The sequence below is a fragment of the Vicugna pacos genome, chromosome 28 (genome assembly GCF_048564905.1).
Source record: "Vicugna pacos chromosome 28, VicPac4, whole genome shotgun sequence".
Taxonomy (NCBI): Eukaryota; Metazoa; Chordata; class Mammalia; order Artiodactyla; family Camelidae; genus Vicugna; species Vicugna pacos.
The window spans coordinates 10,002,945-10,020,113 of NC_133014.1; the positions used below are offsets into that span (position 1 = coordinate 10,002,945).

At 50.7% G+C, this 17,169-nt stretch overlaps 2 protein-coding genes and 1 long non-coding RNA gene across 19 annotated transcripts in view; 2 read left to right on the forward strand and 1 right to left on the reverse strand.

Moving 5' to 3' along the window:
- The window catches only part of ACOXL (acyl-CoA oxidase like), a 247,466-nt gene extending 241,473 nt beyond the window's left edge, over window positions 1-5,993 (forward strand). Inside the window, 1 exon segment of the mRNA XM_072951449.1 lies at window positions 5,802-5,993. Within this exon segment, the coding sequence (XP_072807550.1) occupies window positions 5,802-5,993 (192 nt within the window).
- A 426-nt stretch (window positions 5,994-6,419) lies between these two features.
- On the reverse strand, window positions 6,420-11,182 carry LOC140690002 (uncharacterized). The gene is made up of 2 exons (XR_012065177.1): window positions 11,107-11,182; window positions 6,420-7,457 (listed from the first exon to the last, which is right to left on the reverse strand). It is a non-coding gene; the product is annotated as an uncharacterized lncRNA (long non-coding RNA).
- Window positions 9,002-17,169, forward strand: part of BCL2L11 (BCL2 like 11) — a 38,218-nt gene continuing 30,050 nt past the window's right edge. For 12 of the 17 annotated variants that reach the window (XR_012065167.1, XR_012065169.1, XR_012065170.1 and 9 more), the window contains exons 1-2: window positions 10,652-10,934; window positions 11,836-12,230. Coding sequence is in view for 7 of the 17 variants with exons in the window: in XM_072951450.1 (XP_072807551.1) it covers window positions 10,672-10,934; window positions 11,836-12,230 (658 nt within the window). In the remaining 10 variants the exon portion in view is untranslated. Of the gene's footprint in view, window positions 9,253-10,651; window positions 10,935-11,301; window positions 11,511-11,835; window positions 12,231-17,169 lie in introns of those variants that run through there. The other 5 variants (XM_072951452.1, XM_072951454.1, XM_072951455.1 and 2 more) reach the window with 4 other exon arrangements.

A 17,169-nucleotide genomic window follows, 5' to 3' on the forward strand; every position in this document is an offset into this window, starting at 1 on the left:
CTTGATGAGTTTTAAAGCAGCCAGCATGAAAATGCTTCAGTGAGTGATTACAAATACATTTGAAAGAAAAAAATAGAAAGCCTCAGCAAAGAAATCGAAACTCTAAAGAACAAATGGAAATTTTTGAACTGAAAAAAATATATGTATATTAGAGTCATACGTAGATATACAGATAAGAACTAGGTGTACTGGGAAAATAAAAATGATAGAAAAGTCAATGGAAGGAATCAGTGTCTAGCTAGTGTCTACTATGTGACAAGGCCAGTGATGCTAAATGCTTTGTTATACTATATGATTACTTGATCTTATAAAAAATGAAATATAGTAACATGAATGATATAGTACTTAACATTATTATTTAACTTTATTCTTATAAAACCTTAAGAGAGAGATAATATTCCCTTTGTACAGATGAAGAAACTGAGGCTTGGCAAAATGAAGTGACCTGTCCAGATTCTTGCAACTAACATAGCAACTATTTTAGGATGGCTTTACAAAGGCAGTAAATCTGTAACCAAGTACAGAAAGCTTGAAAGAGACCTGGTTAGGGTCTAGTGTGTTAGCTGAGGAAGAATGACCAATTGCGGGCGTCCAGTTCCAGATAATAAAGAATGTCGGCTGGAAGGCAAAATAAATTTCCTTGGCCCATGTAGAAAGTGCAGACTGTGTTTGAGTGGTGGATGAGGAAACTAGCTATGGGAACTCAGTACATCAAGTGCTGTTAAGGGGCTCAAGTTCATAATCGATCATTTTGTCCTAACCTGAGAAGCAGGTGGAAGGGATTCCAGGCTTTTAGAAAGAATAATAATCAGATCAAAACAACACTCAAGGAAGGTAACTTTGTGGGGCAAAAATCTATGGAACGTAATGAAGGTCTGAATAAAGACGTTACGGACAAGAGTGGAGAGGGTTCTCATACCAGATTCCAGAGTGAAGACAGATGGAGCTGAGAAGCTGTGGGTGACTTCTCTGTGGATGATGAAGACAGACAGCAAAGATGAATCAAACTTTCTCCTTTTTTAAAATTTTTAATTTTTTCCTAATAGAGGTACTGGGGGTTGAATTAGGACCTCACAGATGTTAGGCAGTTGCTTTACCCCTGAGCGATACCCCCACCTCCTGAATCAACCTTTCTCTTGATGGGAAGTGTTAGAAGCCAGCCGGAGGTGCGTTGATACCCATTTCACTGGCCATTTTCAACAACCATCTGGAGAAGGTGGTGTTCACTGAAATGAAGCAATACATTCTGATACTGTTTCACACACAGGCGTGCACACATCATTACGAAAAGTTTCAGACATCTCAGAGGGGTCAGATCACAGGATAAAGTATCTCTGGACCTATCCCTTAGCTTGTCATTGTCAGGCCACCGTCACATCCCAAGTGGAGTCCACCGACTCAGTCAATGAAAGGCGTGTGTGTTGACACATACCTTCTTTTTTAAGGAGGACACGCTCTAAAGCTGTTTGAAATGAGAAATATTATGCAGCACGACAGAATAAAGAAAAATCCAATTGGATGGAGGGGGCAAGCCATGCATCCACATACCCATATCGGATTTCACATACTGTCCACCCCACCCCTGAGTTTATGTGTAAATGGACAGACTCACTTTGAAACTTAACCTGGTTGTAAGTTCCTGGGAAGCCTTTAAAGGCTTTGATGATAGTATTCGGGGGCGGGGTTAAACAGTTGACTGCTTTCCCAGTCCTGGAGAAATGAGGTGATAAAGAAGTACCCATCCATTCCATCACACCAGCTGCCTCTGGTTGGTCCTGGCCAGTCCCCCATCCATTTCCCTCTACTGACAGCACAGGAGAACGTGAGCATTTACAAGACTTAGGATCCCTGGTTGCAAGTATTTTCTGTCCTCTTTTCCCATCCTTGACAATTTGGTTTTCCTGAGGGTTTTTGTTGGAGGCTAAAGCCCTTCACAGAGATGCTGAAGGAGTGGAGGATGGTTATGAGGCAAGTCCTGGTGATTTGCCTTCAAAATTGTACTAGAGAAGTGGGCTGGGTGGTGGCCTGCAGTGGGACCTATTCAGATTCTCTCCCATATACCCCACCAACTGGACACTCATTTGGCTGTATGAACTACTCTTTTAGGACTGACGTCTCTCTTTCAGTGAAGCCTCTCCGCCAGCTACACCCGTCAACTGCTTTAATTGTCTAAGTATCCCATTGTCCTCAGATAACTAAGGTCAGAGGATGCAAGCGCAGCTGACGGTGACCCCAGCGAATGGCAATTTGAATTTAATTTTTTTTTTTGTTTCAGTTACCGATTGCGGTGTAACACACAACCCTAAAACTTAGTGTCATAAAATAACAAGTGTGTCTTTCTTGCAATTCTGTGGGTAGGCAGCCTGGGTGCCAGCGAAGTTCTTCAGCTGGTATTAGGCGGGATCACTGCAGTCATCCGAGTTCAAGATGGCCTCACTCACGTATCTAGCAGTGGGCCTGGCTGTGGGCTGACGCACCTTGTGGCCTCCTTCTCCATGTGGCCTTTCATCCTCCAACAGGCTGGATGGGGCTTCTGCCCAGCGAGTGGTCTCAGGGTCCCAGGACAGCGAGAGTAGGGATTGCAAGGTTTCTTGAGGCCTAAGCTCTGAAAGTCATACAGTATCACTTTCTCCACATTCTGTTGGTCAAGGCAAGTCACAAGGCAGCCCAGATTCAAGGGATGGAGAAGATTGTCACAGTGCCCGAGCAAGAACGGGGCTAACTGAGGGACGTTTCAAGGTGGGGTAAGGCACTTCACACAAACAGAGGACAGCAAGAGGTCATCTGGTGTTGGGAACAGAGATGGGGGATGTGGAAGCAGGCAGGAAAACCTTCTGCAGAGTCTTAGGAATCGCTGGGGTGTTAACTGCGTGCGCACTGGGTACCGCGCACCTTGGGCATCTGTTGTATAATTAACACCAAAGCCATGGAAAGCAGGGTTTGCTTTGGAGGCCGTAAAGCTTCGTCATTGCCTGTTCTAGGCCATCCTTCTCTCTCCTAAGTGGATAAGGAAAATGCAGGGAGAGTCAAAAAGAGGAAGAAAAAAACTAATCTACTGCAACTAGGTGGGGGTGGGAAGCAAAACCGATGTTATTAAATTTCCCCCGGAAAAATCTACATATTAACGTATCCACATACTGTCCCTCCCTTGTGAGCTGTCTCCTCTTCTTTAAAGTAGATATTCCCAAATCCCACTCACTGGATAGCTCCAGTGGATCTTGTGTTCTTCTTGTTTTTGGAGCAGTACTTTCCCCTGCTTTCGGCCTGTCCTTTAAAAAAGATTCTGCAAGAATTTAAAACTTGCTCATATTCTTTTATTTTTAAAGGGCACTTCTCCATTGATGTTGTTGCAAAAGCTAGTGAATATTCTTTGTGAAGAGATGGGCAGGCTTGGGGTGCTTCATCCAACTCAACTGGCTTGCATACTGGCAGAATGGGGGAGTCCTATAATGTGTACCATTTTTTATGCTTATAGTATGGAAGCATGTTTGATATGCTTATGTTTGGTAATTAAACTTTTATAATAATTTGCTTAGTCCTAAAAGGCTATCTGGTAATATGGAAGTACTGTAACTGTGTCATCATCAATGTTCTAGAAGCTACCTAAGTTTACTTTGTATGAAGATCATATTTGTAAAATGTCTTTAAAACTGCTCAGTAGCTCCGTGATGTCAGAAGCTTGAGACTAATGTGTTCACACTAACTCCAGTGCCCAGCACAATCCCCAACACAGCGTGGGACTACAGTACCTACTTTGTAAGTGGAAGGATGATCATTATTGTGACCATCCTCACCGGCAGAGGAGGGAGACACCTGGGATCTGAGTCAAACGCATTGGAATGATGCCCCATCTTTCATCGGGACACTGATTGTTTTGGGGTTTGTGTGGCAGTCTGTGACAAATGGAGAAAACGAAAAGGAGGGGTATCTCAGACAGCCCAGGAAATTTAGGTTTAGAAAGAATTGTAGCAGTCAACACACACTCTCCGAGTCAATCCAGCATTCCTCTTTGGAATGTCATTAGAGGGTTTGGTCTCTGAACACTTAACAAGCAAGGAAACCCTCTTCTTCACCAGCCATTGGATTCCTTTTGCTAAAAAATCAATTTTATTCTCATTTTTAAAGTTGTCAAAATATCGAATAGAAATGTGCCTCCTGTAATTTCTACCTCTGGACCTTTATTCTGTGTTCGACACCAGGCCAACCAAACCCATACTCTCTCCCAAACGGCGCTCTTTCAAATAATTGAATCTCCCCTGTTGTTGAATATATGACACAGTTGGTTGAGTTGTGATGCAAACCCAAAGGAAAAACTGTCTTGAATACTGATATTACAGTATGTGGAAGGTTTAGAGGCTTGCACACCATCTCATGGTTTTGAACTGTGTGGTTAGAGACGTTCAGAGTTGACAGATTAGTCAGGGATTTGTCAAGAGTATTAATGACAAACTCTGAAATCTTGGTTGGTGAAAGTTCATCGTAGTGCATCTTGCAAACAGGATCAAAGTCTTTTCAGTACTGATTTGATGATGCTTAACCACAGCGTGTAAAGAATGAACGTTTTCCTTGGAAATTACTGAGGTAATAGAGCACATTTTAAGGGAAGATAGATTGTTGGACTATTGAAATTCATGCTCTTCCCCACCCTCCCCACATCCCTGTTTTGGGGACCCCCCTTCATTGTCTCTGAACACCTGAAATGGCATTTTGGACTGCTGCAAAGGAACTGTGGTCATTTAACAGCATTCGTGTTGCTCAGCGATGACCGCCACCATGAGGGCAAAGTGGGTCTGGTCTAAGTGATGTTTTTAAAAACCATAAAAATAAATCATAGAAACCTGGGGGCTTAACTTCAAGTTGGTGAGTGGAAAAAATTTACGGCCAGCTGAAAACTTGAAAAGTGGAGGAGTAAAGTGTGTAGCTGGTAAGTGGAAAGGAAATCAGTTCTTCTGACCTGTCCTTGTCAACTTTTAGAAAAACAATGTATTATTTTGGGTAGCTTTTTTTTCCCCTGCCATCTAAACCATGGAAAATGAAATAAAAATATACTCAGTGCAGCTCCTCCAAAATCACTGGCCTGCATTTCCCTCTCCCTTCTGCGGGGAAGTCTTATCGGTGCCTTCCAGTGGTTGTCAGAACATGGAGGGTGTCAGCAGGGTTCCTTTGTGTTAATTTCCCACAGGTAGATTTCCCGAGGCAGCCAGGTGGAAGGTGCCAACAAAAGTGCCAATGCCTGGCCTTGGTACCCTGGTCCCATTGTGTGGGTGTTTCAGATTCCTGGCCTGCTGCCAGCTAGGGATGGGAGATGTTAGTCTGGAGGACTGGGGCTGGTCTCCGCCAGTTCACCTGTTCTGATGCTCTTCCTGTTCAGTTGCCTCTGTGCGCCAGAGGGTGGCACCCCAGGCACTCCAGAGGTGGAGAGGAGGAAAAGGGAAAGGACTGGAGGAGAGGTGGGGGAAGGGGACAGGAGGGGAGGGGAGAGAAGGATTGGAAAGGGGAAAGTTGATGAATTCTCAGATTTTGATCTCCCGCCCCCAGCTAATTTGGAACCCCCTCCCCTACACTCCTTTTACAAAATCAGCTGAGCTTCTGCTCGACTAAGTGTCACAGAGTTAGGAATTTCTAAGATGAAAAAGGCATGTGAGGGCGACTACCATCCTGGGTCCCAGGAAATCGGAAGGGAGATTAGTGTCCGCGGGCGTTGGGTGTGCAGGTGCCTGGGAGTGGGCGTAAAGCCGCGGGCACCAGGTTCTTATGAGTGAGCCAACATCAGACCTGTCCCTTTGTGTCGTGTTTTGCAGTTGCTCGATTTATGCGACTCAGTGAAAGACGATGCCCTGAGGGTGATCTCCGCCTTTAACATCCCACACACCTCCCCGCACTCACCAGTCGCTGGAATCACCAACTCGATGGCCGCCTGGAAGGCACCGCTGCATCCCCTGGCCGCGAAGGGGGCTCGCTCTCGGGGGCCCAAGCTGAGAGCCAAGTTATAGCGGGTGTGGTGGGAAGAGTGGTGGCGCGCCGGCAGCCGCCGCGACGCTTCTCAGACGCCCAGAGCCGGGGTCCGAGGCTGGTTGGCACGCGGCCCTCAGGGATTTTGGTCATGGGGGGGGGTCCCCGCTGAGGCTGGCGAGGTTCTCTACGCTGCTGGGAAAGGGAGCCGGGGAGCCGGGCTGCAGCCCCGGGAGTGCAGCATTTTACGCTCTTTCTGTAACCCTGCCGGGCGGGGCCACGACCTCTGCCCCGTTAGGCACCAGATCCCCCTAGACTGAGTGGGCTCCCCTTTGAGTGTGCCCCAGAGTCGGTCGCCACCAAAGGCCTCCCTCTGTCAGTGTGACTCAGATTCCCAGTGATTTGGGAAGACTGTGGTGCTGGGTCGGAAAAAAAAATCAAAGCACAAAAAGCAAACACCCACGGGCAAAGGTTCAGTTCAGCGAGTGATGCTTTTCCAGTGAATCAGGCCCCCTTGGGCTCTGTGATGAAACACATGGTTGGGGAGAGGGGAGTGTGAGCTTGGAGTTTTGCTCTGGGCAAAGTAGAATTCGGGCTCGTCCCTCCAGGCCGGCAGCTTCCGGATGGACTGTAAGACAACGCTGGGAAAACAGTTTTACTAAATGAAAGTGTCATCTATTCTTGAGAAGAGCACAGATACAGATAAAGTTTAATAAAGAAATTAAGCTTTGGGAAGGCGCTCCGGCTGCTTGCAGAGGACGGGGAGGTGGAGCAGGGCAATACACCGCAGTAAGTTGGTTTCGGAACTTGGAGAGACCACACCGGCGACTCCTGTGGTTCCTGCGAGGGCCGTAGATGTCGCCCGACTTCATTCTCGCTTTCAGTCCAAGCCATCTTCCGTTCTCCCTCTCCACATCTCGTGGAAGAGGCAGGAGGGGACACTGCTGTGCTTGTGTCCCCAAGGGCGACATCCAGGACCAGAGCACACATCTAATGCCTAGCTGCCCTTCTCACGTTGCCCCTTCTCTAGGCTCGGACTCTGCGGGAGAGGGCGGGAAGCTCCCCGGCACAGTCTGGGTTGCTGGAGCAGCCACCTCCAAGCCGATCCCCGGCTTGTGCCCTAAATAAGAGCATTCAGCTGTTGCTTTCCCCAACTCCTTTGTTTTTAAAAAGTGTTCATAGGGTCACTAGAGCAGACGACTCGGGGGCGGCGGAACTGCACAGAAGCCGAAGACAACCATCAGGGTTTCTTCTGTGTGGTTCTTTTCCGGTCTGCGTCGTCCAACCCCACCGAGAGCGCGGAGCACTCGGGCGCTCGGCGGGTTAGGGGCTCGCAGCGGGCACAGCAGGTTGGTCTCTTTTCCTGGGTGCTGCGCCAGGCGGTTAAGGCGCAGAGTTCGCCTACGGCCGCCACCTGTAGTCACTGACGGGAGCTTCAAGCTGCGGGCACGGTAAACCTTCCTTTGCGTCCACTTTGCCGCGTCGACATCCGAGCCATTTCCCTCCTGCAACGAAATCCCCGGGTGGAGCCCGGCCCGCGTCCTCAAGCCCCTCCCTTCAGGAGCCCTTGGCCGCCTTCACTTCGCTCAGGACTCTTCGGGAGGATGAGCTGAGAAGACTTTACCCTGGGGTTGTGCTGTCACGCTGACGTTCTGTATTTTACAAAACATAAAAATTGCCCAAAGTGGCCAGACGGCGGGACAGCACTCGCTGACTTGCTTCTCTGCACCGAGGCACCCTGCCAGGGTGCGGGTTAGGGAGGCCCCTAAAGTGAGTCTTTAATCCATCTAGCCTGAGCTCTACCGCGGCGGGATGTTCCACCTCCCAACGGACTTGCACCCCACTCCTCCGCCAAGGGTGTCTCAAAACAAGGGGAGTGCAGGGAGGGGCAGAGGTGGGGAAGCAGGATGCGCACTGAAGTGACAGGGGTGCGGACACAGAGGAGGACCGGGGCGCTCGCGGAGTTTGGTCTCGGGGGAAGGAGCGGGAAAGGAGCCGCGGACTCCAAGGAGGACGGGGACAGGGGCGCGCAGGGAAGAGGGGTGGGGGAGGTATTGCCCTCCCCCTATTGCTCTCCACTTGCGGCCGGAAGCCCTCGGGGCTGCCTTCTCTGTCCTTAGTACGCCCAGGGACGGTTCCTGGGCGGTTCTCTGTGAGCCCAACAAATCTTCAGGATCCCAAACAGGTGGAGGCACTGTCCTCTCTCCCACCTGGAGGCCACGGCTTTTCTCGTCCCTTTTAATTTTTTTCTTAAAAGGATTTTTTTCCCGAGTTCTTTTTTCATTTCCTTATTTTACATGTTCTGCGCTCACTCTCTTCCCGGGTTGCGGGAAAAAAAGCCTCCGGGGATCGCTCCTGACCCTTTTCCTCAACTCTCCCGACTAAGGGCTCTTACCGGAGGTTCGGCCGGGGCGAAAAGCTAGGTGCCCCTTCGGGGTGGCTTAGAGAGGGCGCCTAAGAGTACCGCGTTTAGGTGCGGGAGAGGAAGATGAGAAGCCTGCAGATGGGAGTCCCGCCCAGAGACCCGGAATCTGGAAAGGAAGGGCTCAGAGACCCCCCCTGCTCACCCTTGGACCCGCGCGTTCCCGAAGACCCACCCAGTCCCGGCGCATGCCCCAGGGCGGCTTAGAGAGACACTCCCGGGGTAGAGCAAGGGCTCGGCGTAGCCTCCTGAGTGGCCGGACCTGGTTCAGAGTGTGGCCGGAGCGCCCCCTCTGTTCCATGCGCACGCGGTGACCACCGCTGGATGGGGAAAGGAGCGAGTACTTTTGGGGGTGGGGGATGGGTGCGCACAGAGCCGTCTGCAGCCCAAGTCACTGCAGTAAACACGCCGGGCTGGGGCAGGGCCGGCGGCGCGCGCAGCGGGGAACCCGCAGGGGACGCCCCCGCCTTTACCTGTCGGAGCCTGCACGCTCCGGCAGCCGCGGCGCCGTGGGGGCGGAGCTTGCCAGCCCGCGCGCCGGGGCGGGACTTAGCGGGGGCGGGGCCCGCAGTGATTGGGCGCGGGCGCGGGGCCGCCAGCCTGAGCTGGACTGCAGGGACGCGCAGGTTTCACTTCGCTCCGCGCAGCCTCCAGGTCTCGAGCGCGTAGGAGCGCTCCGTCCCCCGTCGTCGCCGCTGCAGCCGCCGCCACCACCGGATTCTCTCAGCCGCCCTGCGAGCCCTGCCCTCTGCGGCCAGCATCACTTCAGGCTGCTGGGTTCGCCCCGCTCCCGCCGCCGCCGCCACCGCCTCGGCGCCCTTCCCCTGGCCCTCATCCCCCCAATGTCTGACTCTGACTCTCGGACTGAGAAACGCAAGGTAAATACTTCCGAATCTCGAGGAGCAGGCCGAGTACAGATGGAAGACTTGGCGCTGGAGCCAGCACGGCTTCACCTTCTGCCCGCTTCCCTCGCACGTGCAGGCAGAGACCCGTGTACGCGTCTGGCTGGTCGTCTGCCGGGAGGCGGCGATCAGTGCGGGTCGGGCTTCCTCCCCAGGCCGGTCCGCTTTGGGGAGGGTCGTCCGCGGCTCGCGCAGGGATGCCGCGCGTGGGGGTGGTGAAGGGTCTCAGGCCCAATTGAGAGGCAATGCATGCTCCCTGTGCTGGCCCCGGAGCTGGGGGACGCCGCACCGTACTGGGCTGCGCGCCTGGCCGGGAAGTCTCGCCAGCCGCCCGCCCCGGTGGCCCCCGAGTTGCGGTCGCGAGGTACGAGCCGCTCTCGCGTCTTGGCTTTTAGCGGGCGCGGCCAGATTTACAGAACTGTGATGGTGTTTAAACTGATGAGACTCGGCTTTTCCTTTTACTCCTTCAGGCCGAGCCAGGTTTCGGGCAGCTAAGTTCGCCCTTGCGGACTTGTCTAGGGCTCTTGCCCGGTCTGCGGGCGCTCTGCAGACGATGTCTGACGCACAGTCCGCAGACAGCGAGAGACGGCCTCTCCCGACCAACGGGGCCACACAGTGGACGAGCGGCGGGCAGTAGAACCTGCTCGGTCCATGGGGCCGGGCGGTCTTGGCGATTCGGGCGTGCCCGAGCGCAGCCCGACCCACTCGCAGTGCTGGCTGGCGGTGCCGTGCCCTCGGGGGCCTGTTACTCAGGGCTGGCGCAGGTAGTGGAGGGCCCGCCGCACGCCGGGGATGGGGGCTGTGGATGTGTTCCTTGTCTGTGGTGGTCACGGGTGCGCGCGGAGATGCGCGTCGGTGGCCAGTGGTGGCCGCTCAGATTTGGTGCGTGTCCCCCCGGCGCACGGGAGAAAGAGGGAAGAAGTTGGAGGAGGAGGGGTGCTACAGCTGGAGTAGGGGTCCCCACCCAGCGGACCTGGGTTAGGGTCGGCGGCCGGGACTGCAGTCTGGGGACGGCCGTGCGGGCTCTGTTTTGTCTCCAGGTGACCGGCTCTTGGGGTCAGCAGGAGCTGCGGGGGCGCTGGAGGCGCCTGGACCGGCAGAGGGGCGGGGCGGGGTGGCGTGGGCACCCTGTGTCCCGGAAACCTCCACCGAGGCTCCCGCCACCGCCACTGCCCGAGCGGCGTTCGGAGGCGAGTTTGTCAACAATCGCCTTGCCTTTGGCGGCCTGACGGGTAGGCGCCGCCCCCGCCGCTGCCGGCGATTGGCTGCGGCGCGGAGCGACCGCGCGAGGGCCAATTGGGAGCGCGGGCACCCGGCGCCAGCGGCGCGGGGAGGTTGGCGGTGCCGCCGGCGGCGGGCGCAGTGCGCGAGGGGAGGAGCGGGAGGAGGCGGAGGATGTTCCCGGCGGCGGCGGCCGGGGCAGCGCGGGCCAGAGGCGCGGCGCGCGGAGCCCTCGGCTGCCCGGCAGAGCACGACGTTGGACGGGCTGCGAGTTGCAGGCTCTGCGCTGCCCCGGGAGCTCCCAGCGCGAGTCCCGGGCTTTGTCTCCCGCGCTGCCTTCGCGGCGACGGTCAGGGGGCTCCAGGTCGGCGAAGGGCGCGGGCCGGGTGCCGCGGGGCCCGGGCCCGGACGCGACGCTCGGAAGGGAAGGGGCGGACGTGAGTTTCGGCCCGATTGCCTTCGGAGGGGAGGGTCTTTAGGGCTTGGGAGCTGCGCGCCCCGAAGTCGTCTAGCGTGCAGAGTTGCTTGTGGACTTCGCAGGGGGCGCCAGGGAACGGCTTTGGGGACCCCCTTCAGTCTGGAGGTGTGCACTTAGCAGTGCCGGTGTACCTCGAAGACGTTCTGTCGGGTTCAGTGCAGCGCGCTGCCCCACCCCCCGCGGGAGGAGGGGCGCGCGGGCCGGGAGCGGGAGGGACCGCGGGCGGAGAGAGTGCCGGAGCCCGGCCGAGCCGCGCTGAGTTACAAACTCTATTGTGACGCACTTACTACGACTGACGGCCCTTGCCAAACCTTCCCCAGACTTGCTGTCCTCAGCACTTTCGGCAGAACAATGGGGCCGGAGCGGGGAACGCGGCCAGTCGCCTGCAATCGCTGCATCTGCGCCCGCTCCTGTGCTCCAGCGCCGTATCTGATCCCGGGAAATCAGAGCCCACTGGGAGTTTCTGACTTATTCTAGTCGGCCCTGAGCAAAGAGCAATGCGAATAGACCTCAACCAAGCAGCCTCCTAAAACGTGTGTGTGTGTGTGTGTGTGTGTGAGAGAGCATCAGTTCAGCTAGTAATTGACATTGTCGCTGTGTTTTGTTTGGTGGCAAGAAGTTTAGTCCGTCCTCTCCAACCTCCCCCACAACAAAGATAATGATACTTTTTGTTATTTAGGTGTATTTCTATCCTTATTTGTTAGATCATATAGAGAACTGTTACTGTGTAGGTTATGACTATAAAATGTTTGCTATTAATTCTAAGGACTTTTAATGGATAGGTGAAAATTTGCTCATTTATGAATTCCTCGTAATTATTATTTGACATAAGGTAATCTTAGTATTAATTCTACTTGCAGAAAAAAAGACCAAATGGCAAAGCAACCTTCCGATGTAAATTCTGAATGTGACAGAGAAGGTGGACGATTGCAGCCCGCAGAGAGGCCCCCTCAGCTCAGGCCTGGGGCCCCCACCTCTCTACAGACAGAGCGGCAAGGTAATCCCGAAGGAGAAGGGGACCGCTGCCCCCAAGGCAGCCCCCAGGGCCCGCTGGCCCCACCGGCCAGCCCAGGCCCTTTCGCTACCAGATCCCCGCTTTTCATCTTCGTGAGAAGATCCTCTCTGCTGTCTCGATCCTCCAGTGGGTATTTCTCTTTTGACACAGACAGGAGCCCGGCACCCATGAGTTGTGACAAATCAACACAAACCCCAAGTCCTCCTTGCCAGGCCTTCAACCATTATCTCAGTGCGATGGGTAAGCATTGCCCGGGGAATCGGCAGTGGACGTGTGGTTGCTTGAATATCTGTCCAGAGGTTGTGTGTAGCATTTAAAGCCCCCGTATAGAGTTCTTGTAGTGATTTATTCCATGTCTTCATGGAATTGGAGCATATATCAAATAAAAAATCCAACCAACATTTTTAAAAAATGGTACCAAGTTTTGTGGCAGTGATGAGTTGAGGTCCCAGCATGAGCCTATTGGGCAGTGTATCTCGAACCCCTGGTGCCTTCATTAAAGTGTCTGATCAGGGCATGTTGTCCTGACCGCTAAGATTTACACATTAATGACCTGCTTGAAAGGGACCCGTCAGGTACTGCAGCAAGCTTTCTAACCTAACCAAAAGTGTGAAGAAAAGGAGGAGACAAGTTAATCATTTTGGAAAATGACATTTTTAAAAAGATGAACTAGTTCCTGTAGGCATTACCACCACAGAACCATAAAAATAGTTTGTTTTCTACTCAGATTCCTCTGGGTTTATTTTGTTTGCTCAGAGGATTTGGACATAGTACTAATAAGATTAGATTGTGGGTTTTTATTTCAAGGATTAAAGACAGTTTTCGGGTCTGAAGGAGGAGCAGCAAACATAAATGCCCAGAAAAATCTGGCCGTCCCATCGCTGAAGGGACTTACTGGTGGGGATTATGGCAAACTGGACAGCGTTTGCCTTCTTCCGCTCGCTCGGGCCGCCCCCAGTTGTGGCTGTGAAGGGTGTGTGGTCTCACGGTGGTAGGTTTTACTATAGTGTCAGATAACCTGACGATGCAGATTTTGATGCTGAATCTCCTGATGTTTAAACATTAGCAACTAATTTAGAATTTGAAAACGCTGGAAAGCCAAACAAAAACATCCACGGGCTTGATTTGACCCTTGACCTTCCAGCGTGTGCAGTTCTGACCACCTGGGTTGGGGGGCAGGGGGAGGTGAGTGTGTTGGTACCATTTGGTATTCCCCAGTAGTGGAAAAGTTTCGTGTCTTGATCAGGGTTCACCAGAATCTCATTTACCATTTGTCCAGATAAGCCCTTCTTGGGTTAACGATACAAGTAAGTTGGCAGCGTTACTGCGTAAGAGCTCCAGCGTAGGTTCTTATTAAAGCTTACGCCAAAGGCTAATTAAAACAGAATCATCAGAGTAGACACTTAACTGCTGGAAAACATAGACAAATCTTGCATTTGCAAATACCATGGGGCTTTGTCTTTATAACCTTCGGAGAGATAAACCCTGCGTGTCTGGCCCCACGTTGCAGAGTTAGGAAGAACCTCAGAACGTTGGTCATGTGTCCGGGGTCGGGCACACCTGGGAAGTGGCAGGCAGACAGGACAGAAACACCAGCAGCTGTGCATGCTGGCTGCGCGTCTCCTGCTGAACGCTGAGGGGCACTTCATTAGGAACCCCAGATATGGAAAAGAGCTGGAAGTTTTATTACTCCTGGTCCTTTAGTTCCTGCTTATTGCTAGACTCCTGGGCTCCTGTCAACCTCGGCAGGTCTTGGCGCTTGCATATGTTTTTCTGTCCTTGAAAACGCTCTTGAGTATATGAGCCCTTGACTCATGAGTAAATGAGTTACTAAGTGAGTTAATGCGGCCTTATGGTGTGCACGTTTAAACACCCGTGTATTTTAAGGATCCTCTGGCAGCCATTATAGTTTTTCCCTGCAGACTTTTATTATCAGTCTCTGTAGGTAACTTAATGCGTGGAAATACCTTCTCCTTCCCTGGAATAGTCCTTCCTTAACCAGGAATAGTGGATGAGGCAGTGTTTTTTGGGTGGGTTTTTTTTTTAATGTTTTTTTTTTTTTAACATAAGGATATAGGCATCAGTGCTTTTTTTGGTGACACGCTGTTTAGCGAGCTAATTATAAGGTGAGCACCGTTACTCGAGATGACAGGTGTACAGCTTTAGAGATCACAGTCCAAATTATTAAGCAAAGTTATGGTTTAACCTGTGAAGTATAAAGTAATGGATCCTGAGGTGTAATTTTATAGTATTAACTACATCCCAGTAGATTGGTGTGATAACCTAGAGTTTAAGGCATAGGATTAAATGATAAGCTGTGAGGAGTTTGTCTGAAGTTAATGCACCAAGGTAAGTTTTCAGTATTAAGTTTTTGGGAGACTTGTTTGGGGAGGGGAGAGGGGTGGAGAGGGGGCTGCTGGTAGGAGGCGGGGACTCAGATGTGAGTGCGTTAAAGAATAAAATGTACACTGTTTGTTGTCTGTAACTTTGTTTCCTGGCTACTCTTACAATAGTCCAGTGCCTGAAGACCACTGAAATACGCCAAGTTGGTAAATTTGGGGGTCTTCTCCCCTTTACAGCCGTGTTTAGTGTTCCTTCCTCAGCCATATCGATTAAGATCTTCAGTGAAGCTTTTGAAAACTTATTGCAAAAGACATTCTTCACAAAGAGGTCATTATGACTGGTTTCAACCAGTGCAGCACAAATGTGACGTTATTAAGAGGTCCTCCTTGGGGCTTCCTTCATCCACAGAACCGTATTCTGCAGAGTGACTTGGGGTAGAGAGCAGCGTGTGTTGCACTTTTGTTCTTGATCTTTGTTCTACTGAGAGTGTAAATTCTTGTCTGGGACGTGCAGCAGTTAGATGTTTGTACCAGGAAAGTTTTCATGTTTTCCTCCATATCCTTAGTTTTTCTGAAGATATGTTCAAAGAGTTTTACATTTCTCTGTGAGAGAGACAGTTTTTTTCACTTTCACCAGATTTTGTTCTTTTTACATCTTGGGAGGATTAGCTTGACAAATGCTTTTCTTAATCCATGAAGAGCTTATTGTTCTAATCAGAATCACTGATGAAGAGCAGGGAGGGTGTAGCTCAGTGGTAGAGCGCATGGTTAGTGCGCACGAGGTCTGGGGTTCAATCCTCAGTACCTCCACTAAATAAATGAATGAGTGAATAAAAAAAAAAAAAGCCTCATTACCAACCCCCCAAAAAAGGCGAAACAAAACAATGACAAAAAATGTTCTAAAAAATCGCCAACTAAGGTGGTGTTTGGCTGAGTGCCTTCTCTGGGGAGTGTGCTTCGGCCATGTGTGTTTTTAGTACACGCTGTGTACTGAATTCTCTACAAATCCATGCTTTGGAGATGTAGTCAAAGCAGATGCAGATAAGAGTTGAGAAAGGTCAGGATACGGGTGAATGCTCGTTATTAACAACTCTCATACATCATTTTGGTAAATGACTTAAACTTTGTACTTATTCGCTGGCATGGCTGAATTCATGGGGCGGGGGTGACTGAATTGTGTTGTTCTTCGAGTCTGTCCCTCGATGGCTTGTGCCTGCTTTGCTTAGAGCTGGTAACTGGCCCCTGTTGTAAACTGTGAGCTCTCTGAGTTGGGTCATGGTGTCCTGCAAGTCCTAATGAGGCCTGAGGAGGAGGAGGTGCTTAGGAGATATTAAGAATCATTTGAGCTTTGCCCTTTCCATGGAGATGACTGAGGACAAATGAGATTTCCCAAATAAGATTTCCCAGAAAGTCCTTACAAGAAGACCCTGCCAACACCTGTCAGAAAATAGTTATTTGGTCCAATTCTAAGGTTTGTCACATAGGGGTGACAGATAGAGTCTAGCTCAGCACAGGCCCAGTGGGCCAACCACATGTGAACATTGGGCCCTTAAAACGGGGCTGGTCCAAATTGAGGTGTGCCCTCGCTGTCAGTAAACACTGGAGTTTGAAGACTTAGCATATATAAAAGAAGATAAGATATCTCAGTCATATTTATGTTACATGCCGAGATGTTATAACTATATTGGGTTAAATAATATATATTTTTTATTGTGGTAAAAAAAATGAAATTTACCATCTTTGCTATTTCTGAGTGTATATTTAGTCGTGTTAAGTATATTCACATTTTTGTGCATCCAGTTCTCAGAACTTTTTCACCCTGCAGAAACTGAAATTCAGCAGCCATTGAAGCAACTCCCCATTTCTTTCTCCCACCCAGCTCTTGGCAACCACCATTCTACCCTCTGTCTCTGTGATTTTGACGACTCTTAGCTCGGGACCTAGGATGTGTGGAATCGCACAGCATTTGGCTTTTTCTAATTGTCTTATTCACTTAGCATGATGTCCTCAAGGATCATCCATGTAGCCTGCGAAGCAGCTTGCCTTTTTAAGGCTGGAGAATATTCTGTTGTATGTATAGACCACATTTTCTTCATCCAGCCACCCGCTGATGGACATTTGGGTTGCTTTCATCTCTTGGCCATCATGGATAATGCTGCTGCAAACATGGATGTGCACCTATCTCTTTGCTGCGGAGCTTTTGATTCTTTTCTGGCTGTATACCGACAAGTGGGATTGCAGGCTCACATAGTAGTTCTATTTTTAATTTTTTGAGGAACCTCCATACTGGCTTTCATAGTGGCTGCACTAGTTTGCATTCCCACCAGCGGTGCCCCAAGTATCCCTTTTATCCACATCCTCACCAGCATTTGTCTCTTGTCTTTTTGATAATAGCCATTTTAGCAGGTGTGAGGTGATACCTCATTGTGGTTTTGATTTGCAGCTTTCTAATGATTAGTAATGTTGAGCATCTTTTCATGTACTTGTTGGTTATTAAATAAAGTATTTTTTGATATTAGTTGTACTTGTTTCTTTCTACTTTTTACAGTGTGCCTATGGGGAAAAAATGTCAAATTAGATCTGTGGCTGACGTTCTGTTTTAACTGGATAGGTTGGCCAGGCAGGTGGCGGAGCGAGGCCATGCCCGGTGCTTTAGCAAACGAGACCTTTTTCTTCCACTCGAAGCACGTCATTTCTGTGGAACTTGCTCCTTTGGTTGCTTTTGTTGACTTAAAAGAGTGAAAGTAACTACTCTAATCTTGTAAGCATCTTAAACATTAAGTGAGCTTTGTTGATATATTCTGCAGGCAAATATGAGTCTCAGTTTTGTTTTACCT